General features: G+C 32.3%; 1 protein-coding gene across 1 annotated transcript in view; it reads left to right on the top strand.

The window, feature by feature from the left end:
* Positions 1 to 26913, top strand: part of SPAG16 (sperm associated antigen 16) — a 1297727-nt gene that overhangs the window by 842244 nt on the left and 428570 nt on the right. Inside the window, exon 14 of the mRNA XM_074298771.1 lies at positions 22231 to 22296. Coding sequence (XP_074154872.1) covers positions 22231 to 22296 — 66 coding nt within the window. The remainder of the gene's footprint in view (positions 1 to 22230; positions 22297 to 26913) is intronic.

Below are 26913 nucleotides of genomic sequence, written 5' to 3'. Positions count from 1 at the left end.
CTCCTGTTTACAATTGAAACAGGATCTTTGAAATTATCTTCTGCTGATAACTTGTTGCACTCCCAATATTTGTGGATTCGGCCCTTCCACAGCTATTTCAGAGGCTGGATTTTGTAATTATTGTGAGGGCCCTAAAGAAGGTCAGAGAGAAATGTGTGTCTTCTCCATCTTGGCTCCACCCCTTGCCTCCCATTGAGTTTTTAAAGTGGAAATATTGCTTTCATTTGTTATTCAACTCTAAACTATATCTTATAAATTAGTTCAATTTTTTAAAATCCTTAATGAAACTATGATTGATTGTTTCCCTGAACTGGGCAACTGAGTGGGGATAAAATTCCAGAACTATGGTTTGAATCTGCTCTCAAACCTGTGACCAAGGGAAGTCATCTAATTGCCACTTGCTTCAGTTTCCTCATTTGTACAGTGGAGATAATAATCAATTAATGCTTTTTGGATTGCCGAATCAAATAAAATGTTAACTATAAAATGTCTAGTACTCTGCTTGACATACAGCAAGGGCTATATAAATCATATAGGATTTATTGTGTGCCGAACACTTTGTTAAGTACTGTATAATTATAATTATGATAATTATCATTGTTATTAATCTCAGAATTAGGCATTTCAAGCGATATTGGACAATGAAATTGGCAAGTTTACAGTACAATTGTGTATTTGGGCAGCTCTGGTACCACCAAAATAAATCAATGAATTGTCATTAAATTCTTCTCAAAGGAAAACTTCTTGCTTAATAATGTATAATATTTAACTTCCAAAATGAAGCATCCATTACTCTTATGTCTCATGTTCTCTGTCCTTCTCTCTGTGTGTTTATCTCTGTCTCCAGATGGACTACTTCAGACTACTTCCTTTCATCTGAAGATGTAGTTTTGACATGTTTAATATAAAAATAAACAAATGCTCTTGGACCATCTGATATTAAATATATCATACTTTAAAGCAGGGGTTCTTAAACTACAGCCTGTGGGCCAGATGCAGCCCTCTGAGGACATTTATGGCAAATGGACTGAGGGGTGGAGACAGAGTCTGAGCTATTGTTTTTACTATAGTCCAGCCCATCAGCAGTCTGAGGGATAGTGAACTGGCCCCCTATTTTAAAAGTTTGAGGACCACTGCAAGTATAGCAAAAGTTTTTTGACTTGTTGTTTAATAGGTGCTCCTATGTCTTTGTGCTTTCCAAGTCTGGTCATAAATATAGGATCAGTCCAAGTATTCAATCATTGGTTTGGATCTGATATGGTAGTTTTATCATACATGATAAAACATTTTAATTTTATAAATTTTTGTGTGTGTGTGTGTGTGTGTATACACACACACACACACACACACACATCCTTCATCATTTTTAAAGCACAACAGAATTGCATCATATTCATAGTCCATAACTTTTTTTAGCCATCTGAGTTTCCATTCCTTTGCAAATGAAAAAAAAAAAGTTTTATATTTTTTTTTTTAGGGACATAAAATTAGTAATGGTATCTCTGAGTTAAGAGAAAATCACAATCTAATTGGTTTGGGATTATAGTTCCAAATTATTTTCCAGAATGACTGGACCAGTTCATAAGTCCTCCAAAAGTGTATTAATGCACTTCTCCAGTACTTGACATTTTCTTTTTTGTAAAGTTTCCCATTCTTATAACTTTGGTGCAAAACTTCCAAGCTTCTTTCACATGCATTTCTCTAGTTATAGTGGTTTTGAGCATTTAAATATATGGCTATTAATAGCTTTAATTTATTTTTCAGAAAACTTATTCATATTTTTGGCCAATAGGGGATCCAACTTACAAATGTGCTTAAAATAATGAGATTTCAACATTGATGTCACAAATTTAAAAAGTCCCTAGTTTCCTTAGATAAATGAATAAAACAGAAGTTAAAATAAAGTTAAACATAAACAAAAAAAGAAAATATGGAGAAATTACATGTAACATGTAACTTTTATTAAGTACTATTGTATGCAAAGTACTGTGGTAGATATTGGACATGCAGAGAAGAATATCTCCAGGACATTATACTCAGGAGATTATAATATATACACAGCTGAGTGTGGTACAAAATAGATGTTAATAAGGAGAGATCAAAGAAAAGTACATTAATAATACCTGAAAAAATGAATTTTTATGTTGGGAGCAATCAGTAAAGGCTTTATGGAAAAGGCAGAATATGAACTGAACCTTGAAATAAGAAAAAAATATTCTAAAAGTTTTCAATACATAGCACATATGTTCCTGATTATAAGAAATGTCCAAAGTGGGGAGAGGGATGTGGGGATGCAAAGAGACACAACAATGTAAAATTAAAAAAAAAAAAAAAAAAAAAAAAAAAAAAAAAAAAAAAAGCTTGTAACTTCATGGAACATGACAGTTCAGTTAGTAGAGTAAAATAAATCTGGAAAGGTAGATGAGAACCAAATTGAAGAGGGTCTTGAATTCTAAAATAAGGAATTTGTAACAATGAGAAAACTCTACTTGTTTATGAACTCTGAAAAAGGTCAACAATCTAATGTTTTAAATTATTAATATGCTGTTCTCCCAAAGTCTCAAACTCTATTACAAAAAGCTATTGGAAAACATATTATTCCCATACATTTTTTAAAAAATCTAATTCAGTCAGCATTTTTCCCAAGGATTTTTCTTTTATCTGTGCCCTATTTAATAATGTCATAGGAAGACACAATAATTATAAGTCTCTACACAAAAGTTTCTGTATATATATAAGGCTGACAGATGAAGAGCCATGATAAAAGTTAACTGAACAAATTCAGGTATTCATAGTCAAAGAAAAATAAAATAAAATATAAGCTCCTATCATGGTAATATCATATAAAGTAGAGATGGCACCATTATTATTCCAAGAGAATTGGGAGAAAAAACATTTTAGCTAAGTTCCAAGATTTATATTTTCATTGTTAATATAAGTTCATTCAAATATTAAGCATATTTCTGCTGAAGATTTTCTTTGTGCTCTCTCTCTCTCTCTCTTTTTTTTTTTTTTTTTTCATTTGTGTAAGATATTGTAGACCCTTGGTGTATGTAGGAGAATAAAAACTACAGGGCAAGGGATGTAAATGTTTTTCTTTGGCCCAGCACTCCATCATTACCCTTCTCTCCTGGCCCAACTTATAGTACAATGTGTCTGAGGGCACAGAATTTCCAAGGGAAACTTAAATAGACCTTACGCTCCAAAAAAAGTTCAAAAGTCTTTAAATATGCGAGAGACAAATTATTGAATTAGAACTTTTAAAATTGCATGTTATTCAGTTGAAGCTAAAAGATGTTTTATTGTAATCAACAAATAATAGAAGACATCCTTAAAATAAAATAGTATCTTTACATTTTCTAGTTAGTTATATTACTATGAAGATGGGATCTACTGTAGAAATCATATACAATTATCTAAAAGAAAGCAATATTTTCTTTTTAATCCAAGATAATATTCAGTCCATGATAGACCACTATATGTGTGTATGTATGTATATATATATTTTTTTTTCCTGAAGGCTGGGGTTAAGTGACTTGCCCAGGGTCACACAGCTAGGAAGTGTCAAGAAGTTAGCAGTTAAACTTTCAGAAATAAATCCTATTGAAGTATGGATGGCATCACCTAACTGCCCCCACACAAAATATATTTTCTAGAAATGAGAAGTAAGGATCATATGTCAGAAGGTTTTTATGTCCTGATCATCTTTTTTTTAATAATGTCAATATCATTTTTATTTATTTTCTTATATTTATAAATACATTACATTTATTTTCTTATATTTATAAATACATTACATTTCAAAATATTATGTTCATAGGTAATATAATGATCTACAGAATATATTATAGTATATTATATTTAAAATATGTTAGTAATATATTAATAAATGCAATTCATTGTCTTGTATAGATTAAATAAATAATTAATAGTATTTTACATTTATATTAATTTTATAATTTACTCCCCAAGTCTTTTAGTGCCTTCTGTCTTTGAGATGACATAAAAATAATATATCAGTACATATAAACCCTAATAATTATTATTCTAGGTCCCTTGCATATAGGATTTTCTTGGTTTATAAAATAATTTTATCATAGATATATGTTAAATGATAGCTAATATTGAAAATATCATTTATATATAATTTAAGTTTTATAAAATATTTAACCATCTATTATGTAATATATGCTACTTATGCTAGTATAAGCATATTGCCATGAAATTACAACACAAATGTATATATATATATCCTTATACACATACTTTTATATACATGTATACACACATCTTCCATTAAAGTTGTACTCTAATTGTCTTGTCATGAAAAATTGCTCTGCTGTTTGAGAATAAGATATCAGCTCACTAAAAGCCTACAAAGCTCTCTTTTCCATCAATTTGTTTATAATTTTATTGATTTTTATTTGGTTTTTAAACAGCTTGTTCTATTTACAATTTATTTCAATTTTTTATTTAAATTTTATTTATGATTTTTAATATTTCTCAGTGTATTCTTAGGTATTATCAAATGAACATTGATTGCTAAATTCCTAGTTTTCCAAAAATTTCACATCTATATATATACTTTTTTCTCAACATGATCCTATCCTTTAAATCATATATATATATATATATATATATATATATATATATATATATATATATATATATATATATAATTTAAACTATTTACATTCCTAGATGGGAAAATGATATATGCAATTATGGAAAACTGTGTCTGTTATTGAAGCAGTTAGAGGGGGCAAATAAACGGGTTGTATGGTTGTGAATGGACTCTAATGTGCTATCAAAGACATTAAGGGGTGGGAAAGGACTGTACTGGTTGTAGATCATATGAAGAGGCACAAAAGACTTATTAAAATAGAGGGGGAAAGAGGGAAGGAGATGATCATTGTCTGAAGTTTAATCTCATTAGTTTTGGTTCTAAAATGGAATAACTTAATCACTTAGTAGGATAGAGAAACTTATCTTGTCCTATAAAGAAGTAAGAGGAGGGAGGAAAATAAAAGGGAAGGACAGAATAGAGGGCAAGGCAGAAGCACTATGGAAAAAAGTAAGAGAAGGGAGGAGGGATCCAAGAAGAGAAGAATAGAAGGGAAAGCAAGTTAAGAACAGGATGGATTAGAAAGAAAATACCACTAAGGAGAGACTGGGTGGAAGGAGAAGACAAAGGTGTATGAAAGAAAATACACAGCTGGTAATCATAACTGTGAATGTGAATGGTATGAGCTGTCCCATAAAATGGAAGCAAATAGCAGAGTGGATTAAAAAACAGACTCCTATAATATGCTGTTTACCAAAAAACAAAACAAAAAACAAAACAACAACAAAAAACCCACACACATTTGGCACAGAGAGATACAGACATAATAAATAAATATCTGAGGTGGAAAGATAAGTCTAATTAGAAAGATAATCTAATTCTTACCTAAATAAGAATTTCTAACATCACCAATGCACTCTCATTTAAAGAACAAATGCATAAGAATATGGAGTAGTTGGGTGGGTGGGGGAACAAAATAAAAACAATCATTGGTTAGAATTCTTCAAATTTTGGTTACACAACTTGCTAATCTTTGTGATCATGGCCATTTAACTTCTTTGGACTTCCCTTTTCTTTTTTCTTTTTTTTTTTTTTTTTGCTTCTACAACCAGTTTATACACAGCTCTATACAATATACAGAAACCTCTATATACAGATAGATTTATAGAATAAGCTATATTAATTTGTCTCTCCTTTTTTACAGCTTTGGATCTTTCATACATTAGATACAAAAAAAAAAAAAATTTGGGAATGGCACGTGGAGTGTGTGACTGTGGGGGGCCACAGGCGGGCAAGGAGAAGGGGGGGCCTGGTTACTTCCTTAGTGATTGCATATGGGGGGTTCGGGCGGCCCCTGGAGAATGAAGCAGCACAGGGCCACTGAGGGCAGGGATGGGGGGGGCAAAGTGGAGGAGGAACTGTGCTAGAGGTGAGGGAGGGTTAGAGGGAGGAGGTGGGAGGTGGCTGCTCCTGGCTCCCTGCTGGTCCAGGGAAAAATGGAGTGACCCCTTACATCTAGAGGTTCTTCTCTAATGGAGGCAGAGCCCAGGTGTCTCAGAGCTCTTGGGACCCTTTGGGAGAGAACCTGCCCCTCCCCAGTGGGACTTCCCTTTTCTTAATTGTAAACTTAGCCAGATTTCATAGTTTCATATGATCTTTCTCTATATTTTTAGATAGTACATTAATTTTTCAAGGGCCAACCAATTAATGTTATCTATTTTGGAGTTATTTTCACTTCTATAAAACCCACATGAACTCTATGAAAGTCAGTTCAGGATGCTTTATAATTAGCTTCTTAAGGTTCTATTTTATAAAAGATTCTAATATAATTTCCAGAAGCTAAAATGTATAGATATATCACATTGGAATTTATTAGTAGACTCTCAGAAACACCATATTAGGTAAAATAACACTCAAAAGTCATCAAAAAGTATTTACTATATCCCAACCATATGATAATTTTCAGGGTTGTAACATAAAAAGGCAAAAATGCAGTTCCTTCTCTCATAGAGCTTATAACCTAATAGAGAAATAATACTGTGCAAGCAAGATACCTACAAGATAAATTGAAGATGACCTCAAAGGGAAAACACTAAGGACAGAGAACTAAGAAAGGCTTATTAATGAAGTTGTATCTTTGTCTAAGATATGAAGGAAGCCAAAAAAAACGAAGATGAACAAAAAAAGCTATAGCTTTGGGAAACAAATATTGAGAATGTCCAAAGTGGAGAGATGGAAGGGCAAGTGACAGGGACAGATATAAGGTATGAATCATTGGGTCACTGAAGATGTTGGAGAGAGTAAGGAGTAAGAAGTTTTGAAAGTTAGAAAAGGGTTGGGTTACTAAAGGCTTTGAATGCCAAACAGAAGATTTCTATTTGAGTTGTAAGTTAATGCCACTGGAATGTATTGAATAGGGGCCACATGGTAATTCCTGCATTTTAAAAAGATCATTTTGACAGCTGCCTTGAGCATGGAAAGCTTACCATCCAGGGGTATTGCATCTATGAATCTGATAACCTCAATTTATGCTTTTATCTGAATAATGGAAATAATAGAAGTTTTATCAAAAATTACCTTAAATTTGTAACATCTTTATTATAAATCTCTTCTCTGCCCACAGAAATGAAAAAAGGTTAAGGGACTTTATTAAAGTCAAGAACAAAGCTTTGGTGTTCCTGTTATTTGACAAGAAACCACATTCCAGATCAAGAATGATATATAAATCATACTTCTTTGAGACTGGTCATCAACTTATTCATAATATCCTTATCTATCCTCCAGGCTACATCTTTCTATCTTTTCTATAAAGATATTGTGAAAATCTTTTTCAAATATATTATCAAACTCTGAAACTTCAAACTCCAGGTAATTTGGAGAACAGTGATATCTTCAAATAGATATAGGAAATATCTTTATGAATAAATATACTTTTGAGATTCTGTCTTCCTAATCTAATAGTCTAAGACAGTTTAAGACCTGTGATTTCATCAGTGTGTGTATATAATCCTGTTATATTCTAGTAAAAAGCTTTCATGAACTGAAGAAGCTGAAAAAATTCATTACCTGATGCCCAATTTTCTAATTCCTTTCTGAATTAAACCCTCCCAAGTCCTAGAACATTATATTGTGCATAGCTGGTCCCAAGCTTGAAGACTTTTTGCTTATGTCTCATTGATGAACTTTTTTGAAAAGTACAAACATTCACAGATTAATATGAACATGTATACTACATAGAAATGTCTCTCGTAAGAACGTAAAATAGTTGATCAAAACTGATAATACAATGACTCATTTCAAAGTACACAAAAGCAACCTTCCAAATCTGACAAAAACAATCTTCCAAATCTGTAGCATCCCACAATTTCTCTATTTATTTTTTTTCAATTTATAGATATCTGATTTCCCCCAACTTATTATAAAGGCATAAAAAAGAAAAAAGAAAGACAGATTCCTCTCATATGTGTGTATGCTTATATGTATATATACATGTATACACCTGTGTGTTTATGTGTGTAAATACATACATATAGTTATGCCATATTGTACATATAAACTACATATATATATGTGTGTGTATATATGTATATATATGTAAAATCATTTAGTTTCTCATTTCTTATATTATATACTTATTTTTCCAACTATGTAGAATTCACCTAAGTAAATATTTTACCATAAAAGGATTCAGTAATTGAAGGTCACCAACACACATATCTAGCATGACATATTCTTGATGATCAATAAAAAATGAATTAAATAGGAGGAAAAAAAATGCTGGTCTTGAAGGTAGAAGACCTGTCCAAATTCTGTCACATTTTCTCACTTTGAGCAAGTGACTTGAATTTATAGGCCATCTCTTCCCTAATGCATCCTTGAATTTTGTCAAGAATCAAAAATAAGTTTATTGGTCTATAGTTTAAATAATCTACCATGTCTGTTTTGAATATTAACTATATTTGCCCATCTCTCTTGCTCTAACACCTTTTCTGTTTTTACATTTCATCAACAATTCAATCAATCATATCAGTTCCATAAGTATCCTGGAATGTAATTCATTTAAGCCTGATAACTTGAACTCATTGAGGAATTCACTCTTCTTGTCTCCTCATATAGTTGAGGTTTCAATTGCTTTATTAACCAGTTTTTGTCTTATTGTCCTAGCCTAAAATTCACAGCTTTTGATAAAGATAAAAGAAGAAAAGTATCAGTTGAGGATAGTATACTATCATTGATCTATCAACTTCAATGAAGAATACTATTTTTTCTTATCTTTCTGTTGTTCCCAACAAAAATTCTTAAAATTTTTCAAGTAATTGAAAGAAATTAGGTCACTTGTTCAATGTCACACAGCTTATTAGAAGTATATGTTAGTAAGCAGGGCCAGGGTTAGATGGGTCAGGTCTCCTGACTTCTAGTTCAGGACTTTTGTTAAAATAAGATGAGTACTTTCAATGAGTGAAAAAGAGTATTTTTTGCCATCTTAAGATCATACTTTCTCAACACATGGAAGAGTTGAAACATGAAAATGGTCAAAATTACAATTTGATCATGTTTTGCCTGAAATATGAGATAAATTTCTATGATAATTTGTGAAAATCTATACTTTTCCTTCACTTTTCATATCAAATTTAAATTTCTAGTCTTTATTTTATTACTTCCATACAAATAACTCAGCCAACAAACTAGTTTACTTTTTGAGTTTTTTTTCTTAATTATAGTTTTTGTTTTTGTTTTTACATCATTCTCTTGATCACCTTGTAATTGAAATATGCAGCATTTCTGAACTTTGATATTTTCTCTGAAGTGACTTTTATGTCTTATTCAGAATTATAGAAAAAGTGAAGTGAAAACACATATTGACATTGCAATATGAGAAAAAATGAGTGAAAAATCTATTCAGAAACCTCAGAAAGGGCTATGTTGCCAACATAAACAGGCAGCTTTTTTTCTCAACTAAATAACAACCACCCTTAAGCATGCAATAAAATCAATACCGAACAATGTAAGACAATTTTTGGAGTTTAGTGCAGTAGGATTTCCAACTAAGATGGCGGGAGGGGGTAATTGTTTGTGGGACAGAAATCGAGAGAAAATTGTTGAGTTTTACAGTCTATTTGCTCTGAGCTATGAATTACTTTTTCTCATTATCAGAACTCACTGAAGTAGACTTTTACCTTTAATTTGAGCTCTCTATGTCCTTCAACAAAGACAAAAGAATTTTCCCCCCAATCCTGACACCACATTAGCTTGACATTCCCTAAAACTCTTATTTCCTTAAACATATGACTCATGATAAGCTTTTCAAAATTAATTTCATTAGGCTTTCCAATAGAGAAATAACTGTGTAAAGGTAAAAATAATATAGAATTAAAAAAAAAACAAACAAACAAAAAAACTACTACAACAAACAAATTCACATGTCCAGATAGGCTTTTAATAGCCCAAAGTCTTAGTTCTGTTATTTCAAATTTTGTGTTTTATATTTGGTAGAGGAAATCTTTGCATGAAAAAAGTGTCCAGAGGGAGTGCTGTTTATTTTCAAGCAGTAGAATATCAGTTTCTATCTTTCTCTTTTTCTTTCACTCTCTCTCTTCCTCCCTCCTTTCCTCCCTCCCTCCTTCCCTTCTTTCCTCCTTCCTTCCTTCTTTCCTATTTCTTTCTCTTTCTTTTTCTTTATTTACCATTCAAAACAACTATAAGGACATTGTATAGAAGCTTTTCTTCTCCCTGGTAATGCAACTTAATTTATCTTTGTGATTCACCCTGGATCCTAGACCAGAAATGGTAATCGCCTTAGGGGCCATCTAATTGAAATCTTCTTTTTACAGATGAAAAAAATAAAGCTCAGAGAGATTAGGTAACTTGCCTGGGTGAGGATTTGAACCTGGGACCTCCAATTCACACTAATTACATCATGCTTCCTTCTGGAGTGAGGAATAAAAGACAACAACAACTGCTATGCATGTCAAATTCTGGCTGACATCATAAGTTTCCGAGGCCCAGGAAAATGAACATTAATAAATTAGGCTAATTAGAATAGATTTGATTATTTAACTGGTCTTAATTAAAACAAATTCACCATTTTAAAAGCTCTGATAGATCTTTCATAGACTTGTTTTGTTATTCATTTGATCTAATAATGATTAAGAACAGTGTTAATGATATCTCTCTTTTCAACTTAGATATACCAATCTGATTATATTAGCAAAAATTACATAGGAGCCTCTTTTTAACAAATTGACAACTTGAAGCTGCCACATATGTGGAAAAGGTGTGCTCTAATGATCCTGGATAAAAGTGTGGAGCTGTAAAGCGCAAACCATATCCTAAAGTTACAGCCACTCTTGCAATAGAAACACCTATCCTGTTGGAAGTGATTTGCAATGTGGCCAGATGTTATTATTTTCCTTTTTCCTTTCCTGTCCACTTATAATCTTTAGTGAGAGATTACTTGCCAAATGAAGCATTCTAATTATATAGTTCTAATAATCTCATATCAGATTGTTGATAATGAGGAGGAATGGGAACAGGAGGAGGAAGATAGTGACAGTGATGGACAACAATATTGATCATATCTAACTTTATATAGGGATTTAAGATTTTCAAGGTGTTTTGTAAACATTTATTCATCTGATCTTCACAAAATTCTGAAAAGCAGGTGCTATTATTATCTCCATTCTGCTAAGTAATTTAATCCCCTATATCATCTGGGGTCAAGTATTTACTCCTACACTATTTTCTTGGGTATTAGTCAAGAGAAAATATAGTTTTCTATATGCCACTGGTCTGTGTATCCAAGGTGAGGGAAGAAGGGTAGCAAGGCGGATTGGATAGCTGATCACATTTCTGATGTGCTGCCCTCTGAGAAACAAATGAGAATCTCAGGACAGTTGTAATAGACTCCAGTCTAATTTATTATGGGTTTTAATATGTGTAAAACAGTGTTATGTGAGACACCATGAAAAATGCTGAGGAAGCAAGAAGAAAGGAAAAAAGTTTTTGTTTTTAAGGAATTTGCATTCTACTACAATGTGTGAATATACAGGTAAAGACAAAACATGATAATTTTAAAAGGACAGAGTGATAACTAAAGGGCTAGACTGAACCATAAATGTTTAAAAACTCAAGTATCCTAAGAAAAAAGGGGGTATATGTTAAATGCATGAAGGGATACAATATGCAATATTCCTGGACATGCTCAAGCAAAATGTGAAGGATTTTAAATACAAAGCAAAGGAATTTGTATTTTATCATTGATCCAGTACAGAGCAAATGAAGTTTCTTGAGCAAGGAAGTAGCAAGGTAAGATATGAGTTAGAAAGTTATTTTTAAAGCTATGTGGAAGATAGAATGGAGAGGAGATAAACTAGTACCAGAGTCCAGTTAGGAAACTGTTGCAATCGTCCAGGTGACACATAAGAATAATGCTGAACTACAGCAATGACCCTGTGAGAAAAGGATGGACAAAAGTGATTTTTGTGGAGAAAGAATTGATAAGAACCACTATTTGAAAGTGGAACAAGAAAAACTAAAAGTAGTCAAGTGAAATGCTGAAATTGCAAGGCTCAAAGGATAGTTTATCCTCAACACAAATAGGAAAAAAATAGAGGAAGAGTGAGTTTATGGAGGGGAGGGATATGAACAGTCCTCTTTGGAACACACTTAGCTTGCAATGACACTGGCATGCTCAGGTGGAGATTACTACAGGGAATATCACCTTAATTTAAGTGATATCAATCATGTTAATTATATTGTCAGGACTCAAACTTGAGCATTGAGATATTTTTTCAATTATCTAAGACCTTTATTTTTTTATAATGTATTTTGTAATTGTAACCATATAAATTCTGATTCTAACTTCATAGGTTAACCACCAAATATTTTATTATTTTATAGTCCATAATTTTATGGATTTTCTCTATCACTAAATTTTATTTTTCAGCATTATATAGAAATGCTGGTTTGTGCATTATCACTATTATTATTGATCCTGACATTTTACAAATTTACCAATTTCTCTGCTGAAAGTGATAGATACATACTCACTTGCATATATATACATATATATATGTATGTATATATATTAAATTTTTAAAAAATTTATAATTTTAAAAATTTTAATAAAAATGAGTATTATATTTGAGGAAATGTTTTTTTTTTTTTTTTTTTCCCTTTGTCTTTTAGTATAATGTTAGGATTATTACTAGGTGGTAAGTCAATACTTAACAATTTTCTAGCTCAGAGTTCATACCTTTAGTTCACACCTTTAAAAGGAGTTTATACCTTTAGACTTCTGAAAGGAGTTAACATCTTTAAAAGAGCTAGCTCATTGGTTATGTAAGGAGTTGCCACAAGCCCATGGAGTACCCACAAGCCCATTCTCTGGGAGGATATAAGGAGCCAGCATTGAATCAAGATTCAAGTCAGAGTCAAGATTTCATTCCCACATCTACTTTCATGCTGGCTGGAGGCTTTGGATTCAGAGGGAGTTAGAGACTGAAGCTGGCTGGAGACATTCTGACAGGAAAAGATTCAAGACTTTGAAGGACACAATATAGGATTCAGACTTTTAACTTCTGGCTGTATTTTGGGATTATTGAACTAGAACTAAAGCCAAGGCTGCCTCCCCAGAAGCTCCCCAAGAGATCTCCTCCCAGAGAACGATCTACAGTTTAGAGAGACAATAGGACTTTACATTTTGGTGCCCAACATGGAGCAGACAAGATTCTGATTCCAGTGGAAAAGCCTCTGATCCTGATCTAGTGGAAAAGTCTCTCTGACCCAGAAATTTGGGTGAATAAAACAAGGAAACTTTGCTAAAGAGCTAAAGTAGAATTTCAGCAAAATGGGGCAAATTTTTAGAAAACAGCCTTCTGTTTCTGTTCAAGGAAAATGTTTAGAGAGCATTGTCAAGGTTGTGAAAAGCCAAGGATTGATTATAATTTTGGAGGAGATCACTGAACTTTTAAAAACTGTGCAGGTCATATGTCCTTGTTTTTCTATGGAAAAAGACTTGGATCTAGAGGAATGGAAATTAATAGGAGAGGAATTTTGTCAATACTACAACAAAACTGGACCTAATTTAATTTCCAAAGAAACACTTCAAACACACAATATAATTCAATTGGCTTTAGGAAATTATATAAGTTATAGAAGAAGGAAAAAGAAGAAAGAGCAAAAGGGGAGGTGTCAACTAAATTAGGTGAAAAAGATGAATCAGGTAACAATGGAGTTAAGTACAATTCTGAGCAACATGAGCATTTCCCATCTCCTCCCTAAATTAACCCTTCAGGAGTGGAGGAAGAAGGAGGAGGGGAAGAGGCAGTGACACAAACAGAATTGCCTATGAAGCAGCCAATGACAAGATTAGAAATATCATTGATTAAATCTAAGAGAGAAGGACAAGATGTAAGTGATTTTATAGATGCACATCCTGTGATTGAAGAGATTGATTCTTCAGGTCAAAAAAGGAGAAGTTATACCCTTTTTAATTTGGATAAAATTAAGGATTTGAAAAAAAGTTGTACTCTTTATGGGGCCACATCATCTTATGTTAAAATGTTACTAGATGGTTTGGCTTATGAAATCCTAACCCCTAATGATTGGAAATCCATAGCAAGGACATGTTTAGAACCTGAACAAAAATTGTTGTGGCTTTTGGAGTATCATGAATTATGTAGCATTCAAGTCAGATGCAATATGGAAACAGGAGTTAACACACAAATCACTTTTGACCAACTAGCAGGTGAAGGTCAGTATGGAGAAAATTCAGAACAGATTCATTGTCTCAAAACAGTGTATGAGCAAATTTCTAAGGCTGCAATAAATCTTGGGGTTCTACCTTGAAAACAATGACGAGTTTCTCTAGAAATCTTTTGCCAAGTGGGACCCTATCATAGTCTGAGTATAATTAGCATTTGTGCCCACTGTAGCACAGTGTCTTATGATCTCCTCTAAAAGAGCATCTTTGTGTAGTCCCCATATAATTCTTTTGCAAACCTTATTGGCATTTTCCATAGCCAAATGTCTTGCCATTATTTCTATAGCTGCATTATCTCCAATGGTTCTTGTGACAGCAGTTTACAGACATCCCACAAAATCCGTAAAAGACTCATTGGGACCTTGCTCTATTTTTTGTGAAGGCTTCCCCTCGATCTTTTTGTCCAGGGAGGGAACCCCAAGCTTTTATTGCAGCCTTAGAAATTTGCTTATACATTGTTATGGGATAATCAATCTGTTCTGAATTCTCTCCATACTGACCTACACCTGCTAGTTGGTCAAAAGTAACTTGTGTTTTAACTCCTGTTTGCCTATTTCATCTGACTTGAATCTTACATAATTCATGATACTCCAAAAGCCACAACTTTTGTCCAGGTTCTAAATATGTCCTTGCTATGGATTTCCAGTCACTCAGAGTTAGGATTTCATAAAACAAACTATCTAGTAACATTTTAACATAAGATGGTGTAGCCCTATGAAGAGTGCAACCTTTTTTCAAATCCTTAATTTTATCCAAATTCAAAGGAATGTATCTCCTCCTTTTTTGACCCGAAGATTCAAGTTCTTCAATCACAGGATATGCAACTATAAAATCACTTATATCCTCTCTTTCATTTTTTTGCCTTAACTAATGCTTTTTCTAATCTTGTCATAGACTGCTTAATAGGCTATTCTGTTTGTGTCACTGCCTCTTCCCCTCCTCCTTTTTCCTCTACCCATGAAGGGTTGATTAAGGGAGGAGATGGGAAATATTCTGTTATTCAGAATTGTAGTTAACTCCATTGTTATCTGATTCATCCTTTTCACCTAGTTTAGTTGGATCCTCTCCCTACTTTCTTTCTTTAGTTTAACACTTTTTAAGGCCACTTGGATTAAATTGTATGTATGAAGTATATCTTTGGAAATTAAGTTTTGTTTGGAATTGTAGTATTCACCTAGTTTGCTCTAGATCCAATTCTTTTTCCATAGAAAAACAAGGACACATGAATTGCACAGTTTTTAAAAGTTCAGTGATCTCCTCTAAAATTATAATCTATCCTTGGCTGTTCATAACCTTGACAATGCTAAACATTTTCCTTGAACAGAAACAGAAGACTGTTTTCTAAAAATTTGCCCCATTTCGCTGAAATTCTACTTTAGCTCTTTAACAAAGTTTCCTTGTTTTACTCACATAATTTCTGGGTCAGAGAGACTTTTCCACTGGATCAGGATCAGAGGCATTTCTACTGAGATCAGGATCTTGTCTGTCCCACATTCAGGTGCCAAAATGTAATGTTCTTTTTTTTTTTTTTTTCTCTAAATTGTAATCATTCTCTTGGGGGCAGGTTTCTTGGGGAGCTTCTGGAGGCAGCCTTGGCTTCAGTTCAGTTCAATAATCCCAAAATGCAGCCAGTAGTTAAAGTCTGGATCCTTTATTGTGTCCTTCAAAGTCTTGGATGTTTTCCTGTGTTCCGGCTAGCTTTAATAGAGGCCTATCTCTCTTCTTGGTTCCCCAATGAGCTCTTGTCAGAATGTCTCCAGCCAGCAGGAAGGTAGAAGTGGGAATGAATCAGACTCCACCTCTGAGAGTGGGATTGTAGGTTACAGTGGGCTTGTGGGAACTCCCAGAAGTCAATCCTCATTGTGAATCTCCTCCCAGAGAGTGGGCTTGTCCTTTTATATGCTCTCTTAAAGGTGTGAATCTCATGGAATTTTAGTAAATACATTATTGAACTAGACAATTGCTAAGTACCATGCTAAATTAGATAATTATATCCATTCCTGTGACTTAGCACCTTGTAAGAATCCTAATAACAACTTATATGGGTTTATTTTGCATCCTGCAACTTTGCTAAAGGTGTGGATTATTTCTAATAGCTTTTTAGTAGAATCTCTGGGGTTCTCTAAATATACCATCATATCATCAGCAAAGAGTGATCATTTGGTTTCCTCATTATCTATTTCTTTAAGCTCTTTCTCAACTCAATGCCAAAGCTAGCATTTCTAATACAATATTGAATAGTAATGTTGATAGTGGGCAACCTTGTTTCATTCCTGATCTCATTGGTAATGGTTCCAGTTTATCCCCATTACATAAGATGCTTACTGATGGTTTTAAATAGATGCTACTGATTATTTTAAGGAAAAATCCATTTATTCCTATACTCTCAAGTGTTTTTAATAGGAATGGATATTGGATATCATCAAATGCTTTTTCTGTATCTATTGAGATGATCATATGGCTTTTGTTAATTTGATTATTAATATGATCAATTATACTAATATTTTCTTAATATTGAACTATCCTTGCATTTCTGGAATAAATCCTACTTGATCATGGTGTAATATAATCTACTTTTAAGCATTTTTTTTATGGCTACTTTAACTTCTTTTTTTGAGACGAAGTTATTTCTATCTCTTTATTCAGTTCAACAGAATATATTGCGTTTTTATAAATATTCATATACTTAATTTGCTTCCAGTTCCAATGGCATTTATAAAAATAATAGTTTCTCTTCTATTTAGTGAATTTATTTTTCATTTGTGAATTCCTCCCTTTTTTTGGTAATTTGTCTTTCATCTCTCTGTCTCTTAAAGGGTCAAATTGACTAATAGTTTATATATTTTATTGGTCTTTAAAATCAACTATTAATATTATTTATAACATCAGTAGTATATTACATTTTCATGAATTCTGTTTAGCTTATTTTGAGGTTTTTAATTTGTTGATTTTTTTAGGGATTTAGTTGTACACTCAAATAATTGATTTTGTCTTTTGTTGTTTACAGTTAGAGTTTAAGTTTTCCCTTAACTACCTCTTTAGTTTACACTTTTAGAAATTTCCAAAGTTATATCATGTTCTGTAATAAAAATATTTGTTACTTCCTTGACCTAGTAATCATTATTAATAGGATATTAATTAGTTTCAACAATTCTAAGTCCATTTTTCTCAGTTTATTTGTTGGATACATTTTTTTTTTTTTGCCTTTGAAAAAGCTATTTCTTTGAATGGCCCATAAAATATTTACACTATATTTCTGCCTTTCTATATTGGTGAGTTTTTTTTTTTAATATCAAAATGACAATTTTTGTAATTATATTATGTAATACTAAAATGTAAATAAATTACTTTTTAAGCAAGCAAAAATGATCTATAATAATTTTCAGCATTCTATATTCTTAATTTTTTCTTAGATTTATTAATCCTGTATATTTGTCCAAGTCCAAACAAGATGTATTAATATTCCTAACAATTATTGACTTTTTATCTAAGTCCTGATGTTGACTTTTTAGAGTAATTAGCTGCTATGCTCTCTCTCTCTCTCTCTCTCTCTCTCTCTCTCTCTCTCTCTCTCTCTCTCTCTCTCTCTCTCTCTCTCTCTCACAAGTTCACTACTGCTATTATTTCATTATTTAAAGATGATGTACTTTACCTGACTTCTTTTTTATTTCTATACTATTACCTTGTTGAATCTATGACTATCATTCCTATTTTTTGGGATTTATTTGAGTAAATAAGCTCTCTTCCAAACCTTGGCCCCATTTCTAACTGCATATAATCTTTTTGAATGTTTTAATTATGTTTCTAATAAACTTCCATTTGTTAAGTTTTGACATATTGAGATAGATAAATTGATAGATTTATCTCTGTGCCAATCAAAATCGCCAAAGGGTTATTTTACGAGACTCAGTAATTTAGAATAATATATCAAGAATTTAAAGAAAAACAATGATAAAGGAGGCATAAAAGAACCTACCATTATTGAAAAGATAAAGTATGAGAAAAGACAATTGTTTCTAGTTTTGTAAATTGATGAAAAGAAATTTTTGTGGAAAAAAGGAAGGACTCATTTTTCAAAAATTACTACAAGTTAAACTGGGAAAGGATTTGGGTGGAAATTTGATTTAACAATACATGTCAAAATAAGTTTTAAATTTATAAACAAACTTAAAATGAATCATCATAGTAATATTTAAAAAAATAAAAAGTGCATAATCAAGCAAAAGACAAAGTAGTAAATAATATAAATATTATATAAAACATAAGTGTTGTTTTATTTAAGAAATTAAGATATTACAAGGAAAAAATCAGTGAAATTACATTGATTCAACAAAAAGACATATTATTGATGTGAATAATCTTCCTCCTAATGAAGATTAAATAATCAAGTTTTATGGATAATTAATGGCAAATTATCAATAGTTATTCTTCAACAGGCAATTAGTCAAACAAAAATATTTTTTTCAAATGAAGAAATAGTCTTAACAGCAACCATGTAAAAAGTCTCCAAATAATGAAAACAAATTCAAACAATTTGCAAATCAAAACAATTTTAATTAAATTAGAATTTATTACTTAAAACAATTTGTATTAAATGTACAAATTAAAACGATTTGAATTAGAAAAGATATAAGGACAATAAAGGATTTAGTATTAGAAGGGCTTGAAATTCCAGGCATCCTCTTCACCATTGGCATAGCTGTGACTTGATTCTGTTGTTTTTTGGAAAATAATTTGAAATTATACTAGGAAAGTTGTTAAAATGATTATTTCCTTAGATCTCATTATTGTGTACATTGTTTAAGGAGAAAAATAACAGACACAAAAATCCCCATATATACCAAAATGATTATAACTGCATTCCCCCTTTATTTTAATAGCAAAATTACTGGAAACAAAGGAGATACTTATAAAATAGGGAATGGCTAGGAAGAATTTGCAAACTTGAAAATAATAGGGTGACACTGCACCCTAAGAAGAGTCAATTTGGGAGAATTCAGAGAAAGTTGAAAATATTTACTTGGACTGGAACAATCAGGCAAAAAGATTTCTAAAGATTTAAATGGATTAATTGAACTAAGATATGAGTGCTGCACACCAGATAATAGTAACATCTATATGATGTAGCATAGGCTCAAACATAGTTGCAGAAAGAAAGCTCCACATTTCAAATCAAAGGATCTAACTTCCTATCTTTATTATGTTATTTATTATCTTATGGCTTTGGAAATATTAGACCAACTCATCAGCATTTTATTATCCAATGCCTAACAAAGTACCTTGCACACAGTATGTAATTAATAAACATTTGAATGAATGAATTTGCCAAATAAAATAGCTGCTATATAGCAAATAATCTATGGATATCACCTTTCCTCCAGGATATTTTCTAAATATAATATTACTGCAAATATAATGCTTGATTTTCAAGATTTAGGGCAGGAGTTTTCTCAACTGCATTTGCTAATTTCCTACAGCTGACTCCAGTTGATCTCTTAATTAAAAATAAAGTTGTTGGGGTTTTTTTAATCTGAAAAATGAACCTGCTAGGATTACCAGGTGAGAACTCAGGTTGTCTGGACAGTGACAAGGTGAGAATTCAAGTTGACTTGACAGTTATCTGGCTCAGACCTTTGGTTCGGGCCTTTAAAGGGAGTTTACACCTTAAGAATTCTAAGAGGAACAAGTTCATTGGTGGGAGTATTCTCACATGCCTATTCTCTGGGAGGATAAAAGAAGGGCAGAATTGGGTCTGGGAGAATCGACTCTGGGATAAAGTTTTGATGCCAGGCAGGCTGAAAGGAGACCAGTCTGATTTGAGAAAGAACAAGAGCTGGAGGAGATTCAGAGCTCCCAAGAAATCGCACAGAAGAAAAGATTTTACAGATCTCCTCACAGAGAAGGATTATAATTGAGCAGATGACCGGACCCTCACAATTCAAGAACATTACATGAACCTTATATTCATTTGACAATCTGAAATCTTATCAGTGAGCTTGATCAGTTTATACCAATGGATATGATGTATGAGAGTGATTTACCTTAATTTCAGATGTAATATGCATGTAAAAATGAAAATTGTGTTAAATCACATGTTTGAGCCATCAATAAACTACAAATGTAATAAATAGCCATGTGTTTTCAATTCTTATTCTTAAAAAAAAAAAAATCTTGCCATTTTAAAAGATAACAACTCTGATAGGAATTCACCAAAGAAGCAATCCCAAATGTTTATGTTCTTGTTTGAATTTGCTTCTGATTAAGGCAGTCAACACTGAAATAATAGTAACTCAAGTTCAGTGTGTAACAATGAAGAAGAAATTAACTTTCATTTTAGGAATAAAGCTGAAATAGAAAAGCTTTTTCATTTTTTCAAAATTCATGAAACATTTATCTTTGAGTCAGATTTTGTATAGCAGCACAAATGTGACCTGTCAGCATTTCTATTATAACCCCCTATTTCCAAGGCTTTTCAAGTGAGCCTCAGAGGTTCACTATGAATTAAACTTGGCAGACCAAATGCTGGAAATAAATTTTCTGTACCAATTAAATAAATAGTTTGAAAGTTCTTAATTTAGAAAAAGGATCCAGTGTAGAAAGGTATATTAATGCAGTAGTGAAATTGAGATTTAAGTCATGTAAAAGACCAAAAATATGCAAATTTCAACTTTGCTAAAATTTTTTAGCATTTATCTTTGCATATAGAGTTATATATTACCATTTCATATTTTAATTCTCATAGATAATTAACAAGATAACTTACTAAGATGACTTTTCAAAAACTAATTATGCATTTTTTAGGTATTAGCCTTTATTGTCTTTGGAACTCTTTTTCTTTTCTATTTCTGGGATTTAAAAATTTGAAATTCTTGACATAATTGTCTTAAAGTTATGAGGACCAAGAAATAATAACAGTGAAGCAATATTTAAATGGTACCAGAAATAACTTATTAGATTTTTTTTTAAATTTAAATTTTTGGAGGAAATTTTATCTAGTTTATCAAGAAATTAATCATTCATACTCAGTCTACATGGAAGAAGCTATAGTTTAACTTTTTAAAAAATCTATAGTAATAGCAATAAATAACATTTATTTAATATGTAGTCAGTCCTATAATCTTCTATGACTGAGATTCCCTCAAATGAAATCCTTTTTCAAATTGTTTTGAATAACTATAAATTTTGGGATATCAATTGCTCTTAAATTAGAATATCTCAATTTATGAATATCTTTGTAATTATTCTTATAGGTTGTATATGGTTAAGACTAAGAAAATATAAGAAAATGTACATAATTAGAGGAAGTTGTTATAAACCAATGTTTCCTAATATTGTTGCCCAACCTAATATCCCAATTATAGCATGCCAGTATTTTCTGTACAGATTGTGGGTCATTGTTCCAAATCTGTCCAAGAATTAATTGTGAATACCAGTACCGACATGAAATACTCCTGAAATCCCTTTTTGGAACAATTTCTGACTCTTATTTGGGAATGTTTCATGGTCCCTGTTGCCCAGTAATTAATTGTTCCACTGACTTCTGGTTAAAGGATGAGGCATCTTAACTAATATCATCTCATGTTTGCAAAAGTGCAGAAGGGAGCATAATAATATCAAAATAATGAAACAGAAAATGAGATCTCTTTCACACTGGCAAATGCTCTCAGTATTATACACTTTAATCAGTAATTGGTGATTATTGGTGTTAAAAATTAAGAATAATGTTTGGTCGACGGTTTGATTGATTTTTCTTTACCATTAAAAAAAAATCTTACCTCTTTTATTAGTTCTTTTTAAAATTATTATTCTATGCTTGAATCTGCTAGAAACATCCTCTTTTTTATTTTTATTTTTTTGTTTTTCACTCCAACTGATTTAATATTCTGTGTTGTTACTTTCTTAGGGTTGTTGTGCTCAAACCCTTTATGGTCACATTCATTCCATCAATGATGCTACTTTCACAGCAAGGGTGAGTTTTTATTGTTGTGTTAATTTATTGTCTTATAGATGCAAAGTGATTTTTAGCAAATCAAGTTCTGTTGTAACTGCTTGATCTCATGGATTTTGTTTATGTTACATGATTATGTAGGGTCAAGGGGGAAGGGAAAAAAAGGAGAAAAGCAAATTTCATATATATATATATGCAGAATGGTTTGTTTATGTAAGTATAACAACAAAAGCAAGGAATAAATGAATGATGTGAGTGAACAGAAGTTGACCACAACTTAATATTTATTTAAATAAATAAACATCATAAATCAATATTGAGGGAATCTTTAATCATATCCACAGCTATGCAGTGCCTTATTATAACTGCCTGGAGACTCTAAAAAGAGAGATTGGAAAAATATAAGGTACCAGATATGGTCAGACCCAGAAGTTGAAAGAAGTTGAAAGGAGCAAACAAAATTGGAATATTGAGGTGACAGATAGAAATGTGAGGGACAACTGAATTATGGTCATTCATTATCTGAAATTCATTTCTATCAGGCATAGTCAACTATTGTGTGATAAAAGAACAAAAGATGCTGCCTTAAACTGCAGCACAGGTGTAAAGGTTAGATACAACTGGTAGGCGGGTCAGTGTTCCAGAGTGAATAAAGGGCTGACTTTATTAGTCAGGAACACCAAGGTTCAAGTCCCATTTTTTACATGAACTAATTGTGGGACCCTGTTTATGTCAAATTCCTTGGCTGGTTAAGATTTCTGGTAATACTCTGATTATAATTTCCAGCTCTATCTGTAGATTGTTGATTATTGATCCATCTTGCCTTGTTAGACTTCCACACCTCTATACCCTCCCACCTCCCTGCTCTTCAGAAAGAGAATTTAAAGGTTTTGCAGCAAGTTCCCTAACTAATGGATTTGAGAGGCCTTCAAGGTACAATTTCTCTATAAATGAGGAATGAGCAGGCTCTACTACTTTAAAGCACCTACATGGAGCCTGTTACATAAAAGCTACTAGAGTAGATCTGTGAATATGTGGAAATGTATTAGCATTGCTTGAAGGTCAGAGAAACTTAGGTTTTTCTCTCATACTGTGTACAATTAGAAGCTATACTCAAATTTCACACAAGTAGATTAGGGTGATAAAATGAAGTTTTATCTGGGTCAAGAGAGTATATAAACTAAGTTTCGATTTTTGTATAAAATAAAAACCTTAATTTCATATTCCTCTTCTCCAATTAGCTCAAGTCTCCAGCCTAATAGATAGTTTTGTTTAGCTTGAAAATAGCAATATAGTCGAAATCTTGTTGCTGCTACACAGTTAATCCATCCTTGAGAATAAAGGAAAAAATGTTTGCTCAAAAGAAAACTTGATGATGATGGTTAAAAGTGTACTAGTATCACTAATGGCATTGAGGATATTAATGGTGTTTTCGAACTTAACTATATTTTAACATATTTATCCTAGGAAGGAATATTTCATTTAATTAACTCTTATGGGACAATTAACAGAAGAGTATTATATTATAGCTTAGTTCTAGATAGTGAGGAGGGGGGAATGTTGTTCCTGGTATGGTAAACAGTGATTTCAAGATTATATGATACAATAAGATTCTGGGATACATGTAGATCATAAGAATGTGTTCTGTAGCTTGCTTTTTTTGCTCTGCTATAATTAGTAGAAAGCTGAAGGAAAAGGAACATTGATTTTTTTTTTTTAGGTTGGGTATGTTATTTGGTAAGAAATATCACAGGTGGTACAGAAACATAATTTATCATTCTAAAGGAGTACATATGTAAATATGTATCATTCTAAAGGAGTAAATAAATATGGAAACAAAGCAGATTTGATTAAATTAAAGAAGAGAGTGCAATTATGGATGACATGCATTAATTGTACATGTGACAAAGAAAAGCAGATGAATGTAAGGTACAAATACCAGAAATCAGATTTCCTGATTAGTTCATCTTGAAATACCTTGTTAGTCCTGAGAGGGAGTATAAAAATGTGGCATTAAAAATGTGCCCTGGGCCCTCATTAAAAGTTTCTATTGGTGGTCTTCTTAATTGACAATATCAAGTAACTACCAAGAACATGATAGTTTATTAAAACTACTTACATTAAAAATGACATCCTTTTGATCAGTTGAGTAGATTTGAACAGATGAGCTTCCTTAAACTTGAATATTCTACCTTCCAGTGGAGATGAGCAACTTTTGAGGTGCTGGGAGTCTGAGCTTTGCCAGGGACATCCAGGAGTCCCTAGGGAACACAACAGTCTTAACATATACATATGAATAAGAAGTAGCAGACAGTGTGAAAATGCATTATTTAGTGCCTATGTGGGAAGTCTAGGTTTTAATTATTTAATATTGGCTTTTCTAATTGTTTGAAGCCCTCAGGAATCTGTAAAATTATATTACTAGTGAAAACTACATTTAGATATTTACCATAAACACAGTTTTAGAAAATGCCACAGGTGGAATTGAGCTAAGCAATTGGTAAGCAAATATAGCACTATCACTATCAACCTAGTAAGGTAGGTATGCTTAGTCATAAAGAGATATATGGTCACTGCATTTTGATAACTTGAATTATGTGCATATATAGTAATTTGCATTAGAAAATCAGATCTTGTGACTTCACTTCCCATTGCTTTTCTATTGGAAATTCTTCCATTGCTATAGATTTTATTTTATGGTTACAGATCCCCCAAGTCTCCCTTCCTGTGTTAATAACATACAGAAAATATCATCTCCAAAAAAAGTTCTATTCTTGAAGGATCCTGGAAGATTTGGGTTCTTGAAGATTAGAACAGCAGAAAAAAGGTTTTGTCAATTCAGAAAGATTTTGAAAATCTGGAGGTGAACTTGCTCTGCATTCTATGGGGCATTTCTAAGTTTGGTGAGATTCAGAAAGGTGGCCATCAAAGGATGAATTTTTGGATGAAAGAGGCTAAAAATGCAAAAAGGATTATGTAGATTCCTCAACTTATGCAGCAACAATGGGGAAAAGATACTGGGGCAACAATAGCTACTAAGAACCAGTTTTTAAAACACCTACAATCATTGTTAGTACTCTTAGCAGACTTTTTTTTTTTTAATTACTTTGGAAAAATGAAATTTTACTGTGGAAATGAATTATACACATATTGGCACCTTGCTATAAATGATAACAAAGGATATAAAGAAATTTAATTGCATTTAAGTGGAAAGACAGGCCCTCCCACCTATGGCCATTGTTTTAGTTTTCTCTGCCTCCTGAGGCACTCCAGACTAGGAGTGGTTTGATAGCTCTTGCATCCAGATACTAGTCTTTTCCTTCACTATCTCCAACCAGAATTGACCAGATAATGGCCCAAGGAGCTGCAGTGGAGGCTGAAGATAGTAGAGCAGCCATTGGCCCATGAGAAGGACTCCTCCTTTGAATTGGCATCCACCTGATGCCAACTGAATAAGACAGAAACCTGAATAAACTGGAAATACAGAACCATGATTCTATCATCCCATGTATTAATAGGAAAAAAATCAAGCACAAAGGTGATATACACTTCTTTACTGAGGACTGTGATTTGTTGAAAATATTTTAATACCTAAATTCAGAATTTAAGACAACCATTTTCTTTTGTATGAACCTCTACTAAATAAACCCAGAAAATATACTGTTGAAATCATGTTTGATTCCTTCAGTGTTGGAGACCTGTTAAAAACTATACAGGTCAACCATTCTGGAGAGCAATTTGGAATTATGCCCCAAAAGTTATCAAACTGTGCAAACCCTTTGATTCAGCAGTGCTACTACTGGACTTATATCCCAAAGAAATACTAAGGAAGGACCTCTATGTGCCAAAATATTTGTGGCAGCCCTTTTTGTAGTGGCTAGAAACTGGAAAATGAATGGATGCCCACCAACTGGAGAATGGTGGGGTAAATTATGGTATATGAATGTTATGGAATATTATTGTTCTGTAAGAAATGAACAGCAGGATGAATACAGAGAGATTTGGAGAGACTTACAGGAACTGATGCTGAGTGATATGAGCAGAACCAGGAGATCAATATACATATCAACAACAATACTGTATGAAGATGTATTCTGATGAAAGTGGATATCTTCTTTTTTTTAATTTATTTTTTATTGATTTTATAATTATAACATTTTTGACAGTACATATGCATAGGTAATTTTTTACAACATTATCTCTTATACTCCTTTTTGTTCCGAATTTTTCCCCTCCTTCCCTACACCCCCTCCCTTAGATGGCAGGCATTCACATACATATTAAATATGTTATAGTATATCCTAGGTACAATATATATGTGCAGAACAGAATTTTGTTGTTGTTGTTGTTGCAAAGGAAGAATTGGATTGGGAAGGTAAAAATAACCTGAGGAGAAAAACAAACAAAAATGCTAACAGTTTACCCTCATTTCCCAGTGTTCCTTCTCTGGGTATAGCTGATTATATCCATCATTGATCAATTGGAATTGGATTAGCTCTTCTCTATGTTGAAGATATCCACTTCCATCAGAATATATCCTCATATAGTACTGTTGTTTAAGTGTATAATGATTTCCTTGTTCTGCTCATTTCACTCAGCATCAGTTGATGCAAGTATCTCCAAGCCTCTCTGTATTCA

Source organism: Sminthopsis crassicaudata, chromosome 3, assembly GCF_048593235.1.
Source record: "Sminthopsis crassicaudata isolate SCR6 chromosome 3, ASM4859323v1, whole genome shotgun sequence".
Taxonomy (NCBI): Eukaryota; Metazoa; Chordata; class Mammalia; order Dasyuromorphia; family Dasyuridae; genus Sminthopsis; species Sminthopsis crassicaudata.
This window is presented reverse-complemented; position numbering and strand designations above follow the sequence as displayed.